The sequence below is a fragment of the Lynx rufus genome, unplaced genomic scaffold, assembly GCF_022079265.1.
Source record: "Lynx rufus isolate CCGP_SWC_20201006 ecotype Redwood Valley unplaced genomic scaffold, mLynRuf1.p SCAF_25, whole genome shotgun sequence".
Classification (NCBI taxonomy): domain Eukaryota; kingdom Metazoa; phylum Chordata; class Mammalia; order Carnivora; family Felidae; genus Lynx; species Lynx rufus.
Window position 1 is genome coordinate 6524455 of NW_025814840.1, and position 18248 is coordinate 6542702.

Consider the following 18248-nt stretch of genomic DNA (forward strand, 5'->3'; position numbering starts at 1 on the left):
AGCTCATCACGATGACAACACAGAGCAAACCCAAGCCATTTAACTGTAGCTCCCATGAGCCATCATACACTTCCTTCAGGCATCCTCCATCACTTGGACGTCTGCGCATCAAGGCACCTGGGGCTGTTACCCAGCCAGTCAATTCCTGAGTCAGTCCAATTGCAGGGACAAAATTCACACATGAATGCAAATGCCTTCTTTATGAAAAAAAAAAAAAATCCACACGTCTTCTTACGTATAATCCTGAACTAAAACCTGTGCCAGGCTGTAATTTCACCTCATCTGCTTCCTTCAGGTGGCCTCAATTCTGTTTCCATCACTAATTGGCATCGTCCTACATTAGACTTGACTTCATTCTTTTAGGAAAACACAGTTAAATCATCTCAAACCCATAATCATTTAGCCTGGTTGGTCAGATAGTTTTCTCATTTTACTAAGAGATAACGGTCCGCCATCGTAGAAATTCCACATACGACATCTTGATAGAGTAATAAGCACTGGTATTGACTGAATCCTTATGTCATATCCCAGATGCTACACTACACTTCTTTACCTGAATCCCTCATTTACGTCATCCTTTAATTAGCCCTGTTTTCCAGGTAAGGAACCGAGCCCTGGAAAGCTGAGAACCTTGCCCCAGGATCTATGGTTGGACCCAGATGTGTCTGACTCCCAAGTCTGGACTCTTAACTACTCAACATATTCCCAGCCGCTGCTGCCACTATTCTAGTCTCTTCCTCCCACACCCCCCTCCCCGTCCCCACCTCCATGATTAAGGAAAGCTATCCAGACAGGACGAAAAGCAAAAAAAGTAAACAGAGTACCTGATAAGGCCCAGGTCAACTCCATTCAAATCTACCATTTTTAGGATGATCATTTCTTTGTCAGTATTTGAAGAATACCTAGTCAAAACAAAGAAACGCAGTCACTTCTATGTTAGTTAGAGCCTGGGCTTCTTGTATGACCAACAGTAGAAGCTGACACAAAAACTAAAATCAAAATGCCTTCAGTGAGCGAGGTTTCCTGATGTGCTATGGTCTTATGAACCACATCCAGGACCTCAGTCCTCAGCTAAAGAAATGGCTTGCAAATAGCATCACACTTAGTGGCATTAGGTCAGCCAACTGGAGATGAAATTGACATCTTTATGTAATGGTCGTGATCTTATAGAACATACAGGTGTTTCTTAGAAAAGGGATTTGTCTTTGAAATTTCTACTCCGGTCAAATTTTCACGGAATCTCTTAAACATAGCAGGGAATATGCAACATCAAAACCATCCCTGACCTGTAGCTTCAAGCGTTCTTTCATGGCCTTTCAAGGGAAATCAGATTATGTTTTCTAAAACTCAACTCCTTTGAAATGGATGGAAAAATACGCAGACAAATGTAAAATGCCAGGTGGTCAGGTTGAAAGTGAGATATTATTTCACTGTGCCACAGCAGTCAAGGGCTTCTCTCCTGTGGCAAACCTGGGTCAGCACTTAAGCAAACAAACAAACAACCGGCCTTAGTTCCATTCCATTGTGCTAGTTTTATTTATTGTTCTTTGTTCCTGCTTCTTTATCCTTTTATGTCTTCTCTCTTGCTACATTCTCCTGGATGGAGACGATTTCTGCTGAACGATCTAACAAAAAGAGCTATTCATTAATTTAATAAACACGTGTTGTGCACATTTTCATCTCCGCTTTACAGAAGAAGCTGAGAGGCAATAAATTACTATAAGTAAATCACTGAAGGTCACATGACTAGGAAGTGATAAAGCAGAGATGGAACCAGAGTCGTGCCCGATTGCAAAACTGGGAGTCCTTCCAACATTCACGCTGACCCCAGACGCCAGCAGAGCGGGCCGATTGGTGCACGGGCTGGCGTGTGTTACCACATTCACTTTTTATTTCTGCCAGTCTTAGATGATCAACATGTTTTAACTTTACTTTAGCTTTACTACTCTTTCAGGATCCCACCCCATTCCTTGAGTACCAACTGCATCCTTAGATTTTTGTTGCTGATCTCTAAAGGAAACCCATGATTTTATTGTGATAATGCCCCTCACCTGGCTCGCTCTGACAGAGGATTCCAAAGGTAAGAAGAGGGGCTTCGGTTGATCTGTACACCTTCCACGTTTCCTTTGTTGATAAAGATTTTGCCTGGTTTCATATTTTTGTGCGCCATCTCAATGCTCTGTGGGTTAGAGTGAGAGAGAGAGAGAGAGCCAGTTGTGAATTTGGACATCCTGTTGGATAAGGATTTAGTCAACAGAAACAGAGGAGTGCTGTGGACAATTTCCTTGGTCTCTGAGCTGCCCCTGCTATGGGACAAGAGCTAGAGAACCACACGGCCAGTGTCACTCGGGGGCACACAGATGGCCTCAAGGCTGAGACATAAGAATTGCCGTGACCTGGGAAGGTCACTTGACTGTCTCAGAGCCGCTGAGTCAGGCACTGCTCGCAGGTTCAATTGGCCAAACCGGGAGCGACTCCCCCCGACCTAGGACCAGGATTTGTTAGCTTGAAGGTGTCCCACCCTCCTTGTCCTCTCCCTGCCCTCAACCTCTGAGGCCAAGTTTTTCACACTTTTCTGACTCAAAGCCATCATAAGCAAAACATTTTTCATCACAACTTAATACACGTCGACATATGTGTGCTAAAACAGAAGCTCACAAAATACACCCTTCCCGTATGTTTTGCACCATGATAGGCTCCGATCTGTTTTACTTTAGTTCTGTTCATTCAATGCTTCTTGCAACCCATGGAATTGACTTCAGGAAGGCAGCCATGAATTACCATCCACGGTTTGGAAAACATCGTGGTAAAGACATTTCTGCCTTTGCCGACTGGATCGCCAGGTTTGGGGGGGACTTCATGAGACAAAGTAGAGAGGGACTAAATCTAGAAGGGAAAGGTATGAGGGAAACATGAGAAAGGACCCTGTGGGAGGTAGTAATAAGCTGCAAGATGGGGAGAGAGGAGAAAGAGGCGCCCAAGCCAGGAACACGGAAGACCATGCCGTCTAGAACTCTCAGAGAGGACGTGAGAAATAAGGGCGTGTGTTTATGAAGTGGGTCCCCTGTCATGTTGTTTGGGAACTAGGAGGCGAGATTGGAATTACTTGCAGTGACTCTTGGTTCCTTGATGGCTTCCTTTTTGTGTGACTTTGCACACAGAACAGACGGTAGGGCCCTCTCAGTTGTAAGGGTGACATAGGAAACGTTTGCTGTCCCTTTGGACACCTGCAGGAGGCTCACTGCACGGAACTCACCCCTCTCAATCAGTCAGTGCCTCGGAGACCAGAAGCTCCTGGGGAGTCAGGAACGGAGGGGGCAGGTGCTGAGACTGCTCAGGGCAACATCCTATAAGGACTCTCTCCATATCACAGCAAACCACTCCTGAACACTTGTGAACAAGGGACAGGGCAGCTCCCTCTGGGGCCTTTTGCCTACCTTCACGATGCCAGTGACCATGTACTCAAAGGTGCGATTGCTAAATCCTTCACTGGCGATTACAAACACAGTATACTGGAAATACCCTCCTGGCCCCGAGTGTGTGTGAGTGCCACTCAGGATGACGTTGTCTTGTCTGTACAGGGAGCCATATTTACTCTGCAGTCTGTTCAGGACCTTCAAGAGAAAAGAAAAAAAAAACAGAACTAAGAAGAGGGATAACATAGCAACTCACTATGGAAAAGGCTCCAATGAGTCTAATCAAGGATCCATATCAATGGCACCCCTGTCGAGTGGCCCTTCACTCGGTGCTGAAGTGTCTCATCGTAGGCACAACTTCAACAAAACCAGTAACCATCAAGGCTAACGTTTCATAGACTCTCACCGTATGCAAGCACAGTGTTAGGTAGGACACACATTATGTTATTTTAAAATCTTTATAACGACCCCAAGAGGTAGATGTTTTTTTCAATGTTTGTTTATCTTTGAGAGAGAGAGAGAGAGAGAGGGAACAGGGGAGGGGCAGAGGGAGAGGGAGAGAGGGAGAATCCCAAGCAGGCTCCGTACTGTCAGCCCAGAGCCCCGTGCAGTCTCCATCTCGTGAAGTTGATGACCTGAGCCAAAATCAAGAGATGGATGCTTAACCGACTGAGCCACCCAGGAGCCCCAGAGGTGGATATTTGGAACCGCATCTTTTAGCTAAGAGCACTGAAGTGTAAAGAAGAAAAATAATTTGCCCGCCGACCGAGTAAATGTGAGAGCCACGACCTGGGTCCACATCTCTCTAACTGCAGAACCAGTATGGTTTGCTATTCATCGTTCCACACTTGCTATTACTATCCAGGCACTAGGAGCGATATGAGGTTAATATCTGAGCACTAGGAGTATCTGAGGTTCCTACCCTGATGGAGCGTTTATTCTAATGAGGGAGAAAGGTAACAAGCAAAGAAGCACGTAATATGGTATCACACAGTGATAAGTGCTCTGAAGACAAATGTCGTTGAGTGGGGAAAAAGAGTAAGGGGTGTCAATGAGGAAACATCTTTCCAGAGAGGCTGCCTTCCACCCAAGAGCGTAAGCCGGTTGAGCAACACCAATGGAAAGCGTCCCGGGAGCAGCAGACAGTCGTGTAAGGGCCCCTTGCCGCCTCCCTGCCCAAAATGAAGAACTCCATGCTCCCTGACATATACTGTCACCCTTATTGGTCTGGGGGCAGGCAACCGCGGGGACCTAAGGACACCCCAGCCACCCTGTGGGGAGGCCCATCGGAAAGGAACCATCTTGTCAGCACTAACTCGCTAGCCAGGCGGGTGAGCCACCTCAGAATAGTAGACCCTTCGGCCTCAGCCAGGCCTTCCAACACCCGCAGCCCCAGCCGACGCGTGAGTTCAACCCACGACACGGAAGTGGGCGTGTGTGTGTGACTTCGGTTCTAACCTAAGTCGGAATCACCCAGCTCGGCCTCCCTGGGATTCCTGACCCACAGAAATCCTGAGCGGTAATTCAGGACGACTGTGAACATCTAAACGCATGATAAGTGTGCTCACGGGGCCCAGACGTATCACGAAGACAATGGAGAGAAAAATCCCTGGTGCTGAGAACCTGTTTCTGATTCTGCTTTAATCAGCTTCAACCTGATATTGGGTGTTATTGTGGCTTCCTTGGGAAAGATGTTTTGACTTTTTTTTTTTTTTTTTGCGTCAAGGGGTGCCGGGATGGCTCAGCTGGTTAAGCATCTGACTTTGGCTCAGGTCATGATCTCAGGGTTCATGAGTTCGGGCCCCACATCGGGCTCTGTGCCCGATGAGCTAGAGCTAGAGCTCACTAGCTAGAGCTCACTTTGGATCCTCTATCTCCCTCTCCCTTTGCCCCTCATGGTCTTGCAAAAAAAAATAAAATAAAATAAATATTAACAAAAAATTGTTTTTCACTTTTTAAAAAAGTTTTTATATTTATTTATTTTTGAGAGAGAGAGATAGAACGTGAGCAGGGGAGGGGCAGAGAGACAGGGAGACACAGAATCTGAAGCAGGCTCCAGGCTCCAAGCTGTCAGCACAGAGCCCGACACGGGGCTCGAACCCACACACTGAGATCATGACCTGAGCCGAAGTCAGACGCTTAACTGACTGAACCACCCAGAAGCCCCTGTTCACTTTTTTTAAATGTCAAAAATCATTAAAATGATCTAGCAAAAGTGTCAGACCCAAAGCGACCTTCCTCAACGTAAGATACTGTCAGTTAATACCCGGCACAGTAATGACAGTGCATTTACGGCAGGGATCGCAAATATCACTTACGTCACACACTTAGTCCCGTCTATTGGTGGTGGCTCTCAGACGCGTGGTGTTGAGAAGGATCCTGAGCCCAAACCTGGGCTTAGCAAGAAAGAGTGCCTTTTCTGATTAGCAACGCTGTCTGCTCTGCGTGTGGCACAGGCAGTGGTAGGCTGATCAACCGTCACATAGCGGGAAACGAAAAGCTCTCATTTGAATCGCTTGTCAGTTTCTCTGGTGTAAATACTCCCTGCCCCAGTCAATTTCAAGCTTCCAAAATTTAACAACGAGCCCCCCCCCCCAAGCTCTTGAATATTTAACAGCCAGCCCTCATGAGCTGGTGCAAGATGGTCCCAGAACACGCTTGGGAAGCGTGCAACTTACAGGCTATATACTTAACCCGCGTAAATACAACCACCAATCTCTTCTATTTTAGGGGAAGAGCTACCCCACCCTCATTCTACTCATGTGGTCATTGAATGAGGAACATCTTATGAACAGTGTTGCCTCATTAACTAATCCGTGTCCCACACACTGATTGCTAGGTTACCACGTCCATATACACAATCCTGTGATGCCAGGCAAATGTGAAAGGAACTATGACATGACCAGACCAACACCCTCTGACCAAGTAGCCTACATTCTCCATCCCAGTAAGTCTCCATGTTGCTCCTGTGTGACCCAAATCCAGACCACACTCTTCATCACCCTATGTCTTCTTCTAAAACAGTAATAACTCCACTCACGAAGGAGAAGCCCATCGCTAAAGGGGCACCATGAAAGCTCGACTAAAGGCTGCTCTGAAAAGCTAATGTGCTCACAGTTCTGTAACTAAGACAGGAAGGTAGCAAAGAGAAAGAACTTCTGGTCAACCTTAAAGCTCTCCTAACCCCATCCCATTTTTATTCCCAGAGAATGTTAGGGTTTTATAGCAAGTGTACTTCTTTGGGCTTACACAAGAATCGAGGTCTTAGCAAGAGAGAAATTATGGGGGCATCTGGGTGGCTGGGTCGGTTAAGCATCCAACTTCAGCTCAGGTCATGATCTCACAGTTCGTGAGTTTGAGCCCCACATCGGGCTCTGTGCCGACAGCTCAGAGCCTGGAGCCTGCTTCAGATTCTGTGTCTCCCTCTCTTTCTGCCCCTCCCCCGTTTGTGCTTTGTATCTCTTTCTCTCCGTCTCTGTGTCTGTCTCTCTCTCTGAAAAATAAACATTAAAAAAAAAGGAAGAAAAATTATGGCACTCAAATTTTAAAACAAAAGAGAGGGGCGCCTGGGTGGCGCAGTCGGTTAAGCGTCCGACTTCAGCCAGGTCACGATCTCGCGGTCCGGGAGTTCGAGCCCCGCGTCGGGCTCTGGGCTGACGGCTCGGAGCCTGGAGCCTGTTTCCGGTTCTGTGTCTCCCTCTCTCTCTGCCCCTCCCCCATTCGTGCTCTGTCTCTCTCTGTCCAAAAAATAAATAAACGTTGAAAAAAAAAATTTTTTTTAAATAAATAAATAAATAAATAAATAAATAAAACAAAAGAGAAAGACCACAAACATCTCCCAAAACTTCTATCCTAACCTATATGCTCCAATGTGAATTCAGACCCATGGAGCTTCAAGAAAAAGAAAAGAAAAACTCAATCATCTAGTAACAACGTCTGCCAGCAGCCATGGTAAATAGCATGTTACCTACTTCATGAGGAGGGGTGTTTCAACAGAATGAAGAAGTTACCTTAAGGTCTACAGCTCACCTCTGTGTTCAGTTTCCATTCAGTTTCCTATTACTGACACACCTGGGAACCTGCCGCAGAAAGACCCGGAAAGCCCCTCTGTTCTGCCCTGTCTCACTGCTCAGAGATCTTCCAGAACCTTCATTGCATGCTGGAAATGTCATCAGTCCTCAAAGCTGAGGCTGAGAACCTGCCTAAAACCAGGTATTATAAGGAAGCGGGAAGGCAATTGTTGAGCTACATTTATTCCTCACCCTTTCCCTTGGGTTAGCCTGGGATAACAGAGTGGGTTCATTTAAAGGCCTTCCCACCGGGTCTCAGATTGCACGGGGAAAGTAAAAATAGGAAGGGATGGTGAAATGGTGGACTGTTGACTTCACAACCTCTGCAGTCCAACACATTAATCCCCTCTCCCTTCCCCATTCCACCCCCAAAGTCCACCCCTGACTCTCCCATTTCTTCTCATGACCCCACCATATCCCCATGAGAGCCATCTCCGACCCTTGAGAAAAGTGGTAAGCGTCGTGGTAACAAGTGTGGGCACTGGCACCGAGATGCCTGTGCATCCACCCAGCTCCGCAGACAAGTTCCCTGATCCCCTGCAGCTCGTGTTTGTTTCCCAACCTGTCACATGACATAATGATAGCACCTGCCTCCTCCGGTTGTTTGGAGGATTGAATTCATTAATGTACGTGGAGCCATCAGGCGTGACTCATCGCGGGAACTAGGCAAGTTTTAGCTTTTATTTTTATTCATTCTCAAACCTCATTTGCATTTAAGGTGACCTCTTACTACCAGGTAGCCTCACGGCCACCGCACTGACTGAAGACCTTTGTGCGAGCCTCACGCGGTCCAGGGGAAATGTCCAGGCAAAGTTGACATCTTTCCCATGAGCTTCCCTTCCCTTTCCAGTTCGTGCAGCCTTCCAACATGTTGTAAAACTCCCCTGTGTTCAATCTCCTCTGTTTGAAATACCGAGTGTGATTACCATTTTCCCAACTAGATCCTCACCAGTAGAGCCTTCGTATTAACTTAGCAAAGCTGCCAATTTGTGTCCTGGCCTCCAGCCTCAGTCTATTTCATCAAACACTGCTGTCTGATTAATCATTCTGAAGCAAAATTAGGTTTGCATTACTCCTCCACTCAAAAGTTTTTGCAGAAGCCCCATCACTTAACAGAAGTCAAAATAAACCGGCATCCCAGACCCTCTACGATTATGACCAACATACCTGCTAGGTGTATTTCTAATTACATGCTTACATGGGTCCTAATAGCAGGAAGCCTTGTGCCTGCAAAGGAGGCTACATCCCTCCCTCTGCCACGTTAACCAGTTAAAATTCCTCCCATCCAGATAAAAAGATGTGGTATGCATATGCAATGGAATATTACTCAGCCATCAAAAAGAATGAAATCTTGGGGCACCTGGGTGGCTCAGTCGGCTGAGCATCCGACTTTGGCTCAGGTCATGATCTCACAGTTGATGAGTTTGAGCCCCATGTCGGGGTCTGTGCTGACGGCTTGGAGCCTGGAGCCTGCTTTGGATTCTGTGTCTCCCTCTCTCTCTGCCCCTCCCCTGCTCGTGCTCTGTCTCCGTCTCAGAAATAAACATTAAAAAAACTTTTTTCAATATTCAAAAAAAAAGAATGAAATCTTGCCATCTGCACCAACATAGATGGATCTAGAGAGTGTTAGGCTAAGAGAAGTCAGTCAGAGGAAGATAGATACCATATGACCTCACTCGTCTGTGGAATTTAAGAGACAAAACAAATGAACAAAGGGAAGAAGAGAGACAAACCAAACCACAGACCCTAGCTATAGAGAATGAACAGAGGGTTATGAGAGAAGGGATGGGTGAAACAGGTGAAGGGGACTAAGAATTCACTTGACTTGATGAGCACTCAGTAATTGTTGAATGACTGTACACCCGAAATATAACTCTACCGTTAACTATACTGGAATTAAAATAAACTAAAATTTTGTCCATTCAAATGTCACATCCACTGTGAAATTTTCCCCTACGTTCCATTTTCGGATTCCCCTTGTGGTGGTTTTAAATCACTGTGTGCCCACAAGTTCCTCTCTCCTCCTCCCGGTAAGAAGGGAGGTTCTGCTGTCCTGTCCCTGGGTGTGAAATGTACCTGGTATCTTGCTTCCAATGGACAGAATATGCTGGAAGCTCAACTCCTGAGCACAACTGTGGCCTCTTCACTTCTCCTTCTCTCGAGTCACTCACTTTGGGGGAAGCAACAGTTCTGGGCCGCAAGGATCTGGAAAGTGGGAAACTGAGGTCTTCTATCAGCAGCCACACAAGTGAGTCATCTTGGAAGTGGTTCAATCAGGCCTTCCAATGACTGTGGCCCTTGCCAACACCTTGATTTCAAGATATCCTAAGCCAGAACCACCTAGTTAAGCCAGTTCTGATTTCCTGATCAACACAATGTATGAGATGATGTTTATTATTTTTTTAACTTGCTTTATTTTTTATTTTCCTAAATTTACATCCAAGTTAGTTAGCATCGAGGGCAACAATGATTTCAGGAGGAGATTCCTTAGTGCCCCTTCCCCATTTAGCGCATCCCCCCTCCCACACCCCCTCCAGTAACCCTCTGTTTGTTCTCCATGTTTATGAGTCTCTTCTGTTTTCTCCCCCTCCCTGTTTTTATATTATTTTTGTTTCCCCTCCCCTATTACTATTTTTAATGTTTATTTATTTTTGAGAGAGACAGAGCATGCAAGTGGAGGAAGGAGGGGCAGAGAGAAAGGGAGACAGAGGACCCAAAGGGGGCTCTACGCTGAGAGCTGAGAGCCCAATGTGGGGCTCAAACTCACAAACCATGAGATCATGACCTGAGCTGGAGTCAGATGCTTAACCAACTGAGCCACCCAGAATCCCCTAGATGATGTTTATTGTTTTAAACCACCATATTCCGGAGCTATTTGTTATTCAGTAGATTACACACCACTGAACTTTACTCCAGTGAACTATAGTTCATGTGTTTTTCTATTACACTCCCTTCCTCCTATCCCCAACTGGGCAGTGAGCTCATAGGGAACGTGCATTATGACTCCTTTGACTATGTACCCTCTGAAATTGCCAGCAAAGTGCCACGCAAAAAGCAGGTGGTCAATGCATTTTTCCCTGCAAGATAATAGAATAACGTCACTTTTAAGAATATGGGATCTGACATCAGGCATCTGTGTGTTCAGAACCCGGCTGTCCCACTTGCTGACTGTGTGAAACTGAAAGAGCTACTTGCCTTCTCTAAGACTCTATTACCTTATCCATAAAGTGGAGAGAACAACAGACCCCCTGCATAGTTTTGTTGTAAGCGCAGGAGTGGGGAAAACATGTAATCTTGCTTCCTGAGCGTCTGTAGATGGGGGAGGATCCCACCACATTCCCCAAGAAAGAGTGACACTGGAGAAATATTTGAGGGCCTCCCTCATCTCTCTCACTGGCTCGTTCACACAGCAGGAGTAACAGCGTTTAACAGATGAGGCTGATGGAACATGACAACGAATAGCGGGCATTTGATTGTCACTGTCCTGGATAGTCCAGACCCTCATCTCCCTTACCTTCGTGAAGGTGTGAGCAAACGTTAAGGGAGCACATTCTCTTCCTGTGACCCGATCCCATGCAGAAAATATAACTGGGTCAGGGCCAAGAATCTGGCTTAGAAAGGCAGACATGAAAGTCCAAGCCCATCACCCTATGTCTCCCTCTCCTTCTGTGCATCTTACGGTTGCCTGCCCAGGACCCACAGGCACCTTTCTGCTAAGCTCAACCTTTCCCACGGTGGGGTGACATGGTCTCAATTCAGGTAAAAATCACAGAAGAGCCTGCCATAGTCTACAATAGCACTTAAAGGGTGAGAGCACTAACATTGTATTTTTTTTTAATTTTATTATGGAAATTTTCAAACACGTACAAAAATAATCTGAAGAGCATAATGAGACCCCCATCTACCTCTCACCCAGCTTCAGACATTTATGGCCAATCTCATTTCAGTGTCACGTTTTCATTCTCATTTGGCTCCTTGCATCTATTCTCAGTCGTATAAAAACTCGAGGGAAGGGTTAGTGATTAGTTGGCGCTCTCAGGATTCTAATTAGGAGGATTAAATAAGAGAATGTATGTGAAGATCACCCAGAACACAATAAAATTTCAAAACACATTAACGTTAATAATGACAATGAGTCATCAGCAGAATTGAAAGCAAGTTTTGACCAAGATGGCGCAGACTGAAATTATTTGTGGGATAATTGTCTGCTGGATTGTCGAGAGTTAATAACGTGGAGGGCAGTAGAATCTCACCGGATGAGAAGCCAGGAGGGCTTTGTTACTTTCAAGGTCACCCACAGACTTCTCTTTTAAATCACATGTCATTTCTTTTGTCACCTCAATCACTTACCTCTAGCCTGAGTCGTTGGGATACCATGCCTATGTCGATGCTGACAAACGCCACTCGATTGGACCCATCTGGTTCTGCCATGATGAAAGCACGGCTGTACAGTCTGGTGAGGATGCCCCGTGCATTCTGGCCAGTTTTGCTGTAGCCCATCTAGAAGGAAGAGAAAGTCAGGGCCCCTCTGCCTCACTGCCCTGCCACGAGAACCAAGCACAACCACGCAAAAAGAGACCACGTAGGAAAGAAAAACACAATCCACAGGACACTGTGGCTCTGAGTGAGATGATAACGTGTGTTTTCAAGAATAAAGCCAACATCATAAGAGAAGCTTTACTCTTCTGTTACAAAAATGCAAAGGCAAAGTAGTTATCTGTTTGGCAGAAGCCATCCATAGGCCCACGGGCAAGGAAGGGGTTGGCATGGCTTGGGAATTCCGTTACCACACCGGAGACCTTTCAGGGTTTTCTGTTCTCTTCTCCTGCCTGAGATATTACAGAAGGAAATAGTTCCCCTACCATCATCCCATATACCCAGGCGCGTCTAAAGACTGAAGGTTCCCTCACTTTGGTTGTTTGGTGTATGATGTTCTTTTCTTTCTTTTTTTTTTTTTTTTTTCAGAAGAAAATGGTTTCTTTATGATTCAATAATCTCTTTATTTTTTAGTTTATTTATTCTGAGAGAAAGAGAGAGAGAGAGTGTGTGCACAAGTGGGGGAGGGGCAGACAGATACAGGGAGAGAATCCCAAGCAGGCTCTGCATGTCATCGCAGAGCACACAGGGCTCGATCTCACAAACCACGAGATCATGACCTGAGCTGAAACCAGGAGTCAGACATTGAACTGACTGAGCCACCCAGGCACCCCAATGATCTTTTTCTGAGGGTACCACCCCCTGGATTTTACCTTGGTGACCATTCCTCAGCCAAGTCAGACAAAATCCACCTATCTCCCACCCCCCCCTTCACACCATGTCATAAGACCCACCCGTAAAGTTATATCCTGGTCTTCAGAATGCTCTCTCTATCGCTCACTTTACCCCTCATAGGAATGTTCATTCAGGGTTCTCATTCCAGAGCCACTTTTCAGAATAGACATCAGGGAACAATTCCTAGAATCAAGGGTTATTTGGTAGGAGGGAGAAAATCTCATCAGACAACTTCACGTTCTAGCTTCCTAGAAAAAGGTTGATATGAGTGAATCCACCATCACAGCCAAGAGGTTGCAGACCAGCAGCCAATGGGCCACACCTGACCCACAGAAGCATTTCACTTGGCTTGCGTGGTGTTGGCCGACACTAGGTTTCCAGTTTTGACTAGAGTTGCCTGTATTTTCCCACAGACAGACTTAGATCCTCAGGTGTTCAATTCAGAAATTTTCCAGCTTCTCTTGAACAAACTGTAGGATAGGGCAGCCCTCCATGGTAACAATTGCTAAAGCCATGAACTTTCTAGTTGTCCCATAATCCCTACCACTTCCTTGAGGGTTCGCTAGACTCTTATCAGCTCACAGAGAGGCCTGCTTCCATCACTTATGGTACCAGCCCATCCCTGGTGGTACAAGAGTTTGACAGCAGTTCCATTCATAAAAAAGTGGCCAACTGACTTTATAAAGGAATTGTGGTTGAACGCATGGCCCCTCTGCTCTCTATGGCACGATATTCACAGTGTTAGACAGCAGTGAAGTCAATGAAAAAGGAGGAAGACAATGATGTAATCATAAGGAATCAGTGTAGGGTGCAAGTGGCAAAAGTAAAGTACTTGTTTCATTCTCCTTGAGGAGCCCATGATTTGCCTACCAAACTGATATCTGCTACTTGTCCTGTGCAGTCAGCTCGCCCAACACCAATATGGTAGCCACTGAAGTTCTGAAATAGAGGAGGCTCTGGGGTGGTGGTCACCGGAGGTCCCTGGGTGTCTGTGGAGCCATGTGTGAGCGTCGAGCCTTGAGTGGCCGTGGAGCCCGGCGTGCTTGGGGGGCTCTGGGTGACCGGAACGCCTGAATCTAAAAGCAGAACATTTAAGAAACAACAGTTCAGTCCACTTATCTGTGGGCATCAATTAGAATACAGAGGTTCAGGTTCCCATGGAAAAATCTTTATATACTGTCTTATATTTAAAATAAACAGAAAGAAACCTCTCAGGAACTTGTTGTACACAACAACCCTAAGGAGGATCTTTCTGGTAAGCTGGAGATGTGTCATCCTAACAATCAAGGCCTGTGTCAAATGTCCATCCGCTTCTCATCACAAGCTGTTCCTTGTCAAACTCATGGCCCTTCACTCACTCCTGATGGACTTTTCCAGCCACACAAAGCAGGCGCCAGGTTCCTCAGGGGCCAGCCTCTGGGGATTTGTCTCCACGGCTCTCTCCATCCGGAGACCCCCACTCCTCTCTGTTCCACCAACCGAGCTCCAAGACTCCCTTCAAGTTGGTTCATTTCCATCACACCCAGAGGCAGCTCAACCCTCCTGGCAGGAGGCCGCCCCCCTGTTGTCTCTACTCTGCACCCACAACCTTCTCAAGCCTTCTATTTGGAATACAGATGAGATCACTGCACGTTCAACATAGTTGCACCTTATTGTAATCATATCACCATCTATGTACGTGCCTGTACACACATGTGTCCACACACACACATACGTGAATATCAAGGGAAACAGAATGGCAGAAAGACTACAAGAGCAGGTACCAGAAACAAACAACCTGGGTTTAAAAACTGATTCTACCACATACTAGCTGAACATACCAGCTGAAATCGCTTACCTGTTCTACCTCAATGTTTCTCATCTAGAAAAGAGAGGCAGTCCTAATACGCTAACTTCCTAGGGTTGTTTTGAACAATAGATATGTTAACACATATCAAAAATTTCGAATAATGGCCAGAATATAGCTTTGGTTCTACTTACCTATTGAGATATCTTACACATGCATGTTGTTTGTTTGTTTCCACCCCAGACAACAGCCAGGGTGGCCAAGGCAACGGAGGTCACTGTCACAGGCCTTAGTGCTCAGAAAAGTACTTGGTGAAGAGATTGGCTGCTGACGTCCCTGGGATCCTAGAATTTAGGGGCTCAGGAGAAGCTAGAGATCATCTAGTCTGATCTCCTTTGCTTTACATATAAGAATCCTGAAGCCCAGAGAAGTGATGTAACCACAATGTCATGGAGAACACGGGATGAATCAGGTGTAGACACCAGATCCTCCAACTAAGGATCTAATGTTCTTTCATCCATATTCAACATGGAGTTAGAATCCACATTTTCTCAATACCAAGTCCATGTTTTCCACAAGACATCAAGTATTGCAAGGAAGGAGGCAGTCACTTTTGCCTTATTGATACTAACATAGGAATGGGGTATCACCCAAAGCCAAACCAGGTCCAATGGCCAAGGGCAATTTCTTTATGACCTCAGAGTCTCAAGTTCTACATCCAGAAAGCGGTACTAAGACTAGCACCTACCTTTATAGAAGATTCATGAGAATTAAGTGGGAAAGGGATGTAGACTCCTGACCACAGTGCTTGACACAAAGCGACCGTACAATAAACAGCCGCTCCTACTATGAGAATAGTGACCATAATCATTGATCACCTCCGTGAGTCTCAGCCTCTGGATTCTCTAACTTTAAGAGCTAAAACTGAATAAGTCCTATGGATGCTTTCCTTTCTTGGAGTCCATGCCCCTTCCCTGCACACTGCTGGCATAGAGGATTTCTGTCCCTCTGTGTCTACAGGGAGTTCAAAGTGCAGGCTCATGGTAGACACTACACCAGAAAGAAGAAGAAGCCACAAGAGAGAAAACTAGGCTGAAAAAAATCAGGCTCTTTCTCTGGCCTAAAGCTAGCCCTCCCCTTACTTCGGTCAAAGCATTCAACAGCCACCCATCGTTTCTACTCATTTACCAGGTATGCAACCCACCACAAAGGCAGGGCTCCATCAAATGCCCAGGGCCCCAATATTGCCCGCAAATGTAGCCTGCATCGTTTTCAAAAACTAAATTCATTCCCAATATTAAAAAAAAATCAGGAGATGCCTAAATCCTCCAGTTTCCAGCTTCTGCTGCAAACTCTGGAGATCTGAATCCATGAGACACCATTTCAACTAACAGCTCACACTCAGGAGGGGCTGCAGACCCCCTTCACCAGAATCTCACCTCCCCCACCCCGGCTCCCCTCCCCACCCCACCTCCTTTACAGAACTTGACCGGTCCTCATGAGAATTGGAGTTCAAGGCCCCCTTCTCTAAAGCTCAGCACTACTCGATATTCAGTGGGTCTTTCATTCTGCTTTTGTTCCCAAGAGAAGATGATGCCCAAGAAAAGGCAAAGAGCAAGAGAAGAGGCTTGGGGGGAGGGGGGCCGGGGATGCTCGTACTACTGGGCCTTGAAGAATTCTGAACTGGGCTTAGGTCAGCGGAGAAGTGAGACAAGCCCATGGCAGAGTGCCTGTCAACTGCCTACTTGGGGGCAAAGGTAAGCCTGATAACAATTGCTGTCAATGCAGAAAGTACAATTAATGGACGGGTTCGGTGGCCATCCCGGGCTGCTTACATACCAGTTGAACTGCCCTGTTATTGGCATTATCAGCAGGCACTGTTCCAGGCACTGTTCCTTGTCCCCAGTCATCCAGAAATTTCCCACAGGCTAGGAATAGCATCCAAGGGAGCCCATGACAACTTGCCTTTATGATTTTCAATGGTCCCACTGGTAATAAACAAGAGGCTGAGGAGGGCTACCGTCACAGCAGTCATCATCACGAGGAGGAAAATCAGGAATGCCTCTAATGTGGAGAGGCTGTGTTTGGCCATGTCTCCTGAGGAAAAGCAGAAATGGAAGAGGCAGAAAATGGCAGAACCACAAACTACAACACATATGCTTTGCGCTGCCCAAGGTTAAGATGTCTTAGCTCTTCTAGAATGGACTATACACCAGGGAGGACAAGTACAGAGCATACCTATCACATCCGGGGCCATGGCAGACAAGACCAAGCAATTACAGCACTCTTTGATAAGCTCAGATGTGGTTTCCAAACACTTCCTGGAACAGCGCTCGTTCTAGAGAACCACCCATCATTTGGCATTGGCAATGAAGCTAAAAATCTATTTGTATTCCTTGGCTGTATCATACAGCTTTCATTTATGGTGATGAAGCCATCTGCACACGGGCCTAGGTTGGAACACATCTGTCAACAGGGCTGATTGCTCTTGTGAGAAGGCTGGCTGCAGTTAGGGCTGTCCCCTGTGGTCATGGCCTTGGGAAAACTACCTTGTCTACAAGGAGGTGAAACACATAACTTTGGCCTTGCAACTCCATTTGCTAACTTTCAATTCCTACTTGATGAGAAACCAACACGGAAGACCATCTCTGGTCTCAAGCCAGACATCAGGAAAATCTCCCTCTCTGTCATCAGAAGGATCTCACACATCTTGCAAACCTGTTGAAGGATGGGGACAAAGATAATGCTCTTGTGTTCTACCACAGCAGGAAATGACCTTACAGATGCCTGAAGATATTTTAGGAGTAGGATTCATTGTTACTCAGCAAGGCTATAGAAGCTAAAAGTCCATATCAGGTAGTGGGAGAAAGTATAATATGGTGGATAAAAATTGGATTCTGCCTTCTAACTCCAGAGTCCAAAGCTCATTTCTGCCACTTACTGGACGACCTTGGGAAATCCTCCCCAACACTGAGCCTCAGTTTCTCTGTCTGTAAATAAGGATGTGGTGATGACGATAATTTTAGTACCCATCTTATAGAGTTCTTACAAAAAGGAGATGGTGCAGTAATAATCCGTTCGTCCCATAGACTGCAATAGGTGTTTATGGTGTTTGCATTTATCATTAGGTCCCAAAATAGCAAAGACTCTGCTCCTCACTGTCCTCAAGGGGAATTTTATGAAGCTAGTGTTAAAAAATTATTGGAATCACACATACAAACTTTGGAACCCATTTTCTTAACCCATACTTCAGGAAGCCTGAGCAATGAGACGGGATTAGAGTCCAGGACTTGCTCCCACAATGGGTAATATGCAGCCATATTAAGATGCTATTACCCCCCAAGAGTTGTAAATTGGCAACAAATGGGTGGGCTTAGCACGCCCCAATTTTCTGTTTCAGTTTGATTTAGTTGACAAGATGGAGGAGCTTACAGTCCATCTGGAAGAGAGTCCACAGTTACAAATCTAAACCTTCAGGTTTTCTCTCACGTTTCATAAACCATGGTAACACTGAGCCAGAAGCCTCGTAAAACCGAGTAGTTACTGTGACCTTTAGATAGATACAGCATGCCTTCTCCAGCCTACCACAACCTCTTCCCAGTGGATCTTTTCCATCTAAGTTACTACCTGGTCTTTGTAGTTATTTTATTGAGCAATCCCTGGACTAGAGTTTAAAAAGCAGTCTAACATCAAATACTTCAGAAG

At 46.0% G+C, this 18248-nt stretch overlaps 1 protein-coding gene across 2 annotated transcripts in view; it reads right to left on the reverse strand.

The window, feature by feature from the left end:
- Nucleotides 1-16635, reverse strand: part of ASAH2 (N-acylsphingosine amidohydrolase 2) — a 56775-nt gene extending 40140 nt beyond the window's left edge. For both annotated transcript variants that reach the window (XM_047088751.1, XM_047088750.1), the window contains exons 1-6: nucleotides 16509-16635; nucleotides 13628-13833; nucleotides 11837-11986; nucleotides 3438-3614; nucleotides 2052-2179; nucleotides 825-902 (exon numbers count right to left, since the gene is read on the reverse strand). In XM_047088751.1, coding sequence (XP_046944707.1) covers nucleotides 825-902; nucleotides 2052-2179; nucleotides 3438-3614; nucleotides 11837-11986; nucleotides 13628-13833; nucleotides 16509-16635 — 866 coding nt within the window. The remainder of the gene's footprint in view (nucleotides 1-824; nucleotides 903-2051; nucleotides 2180-3437; nucleotides 3615-11836; nucleotides 11987-13627; nucleotides 13834-16508) is intronic.
- Between the last annotated feature and the right edge of the window lie 1613 nt (nucleotides 16636-18248).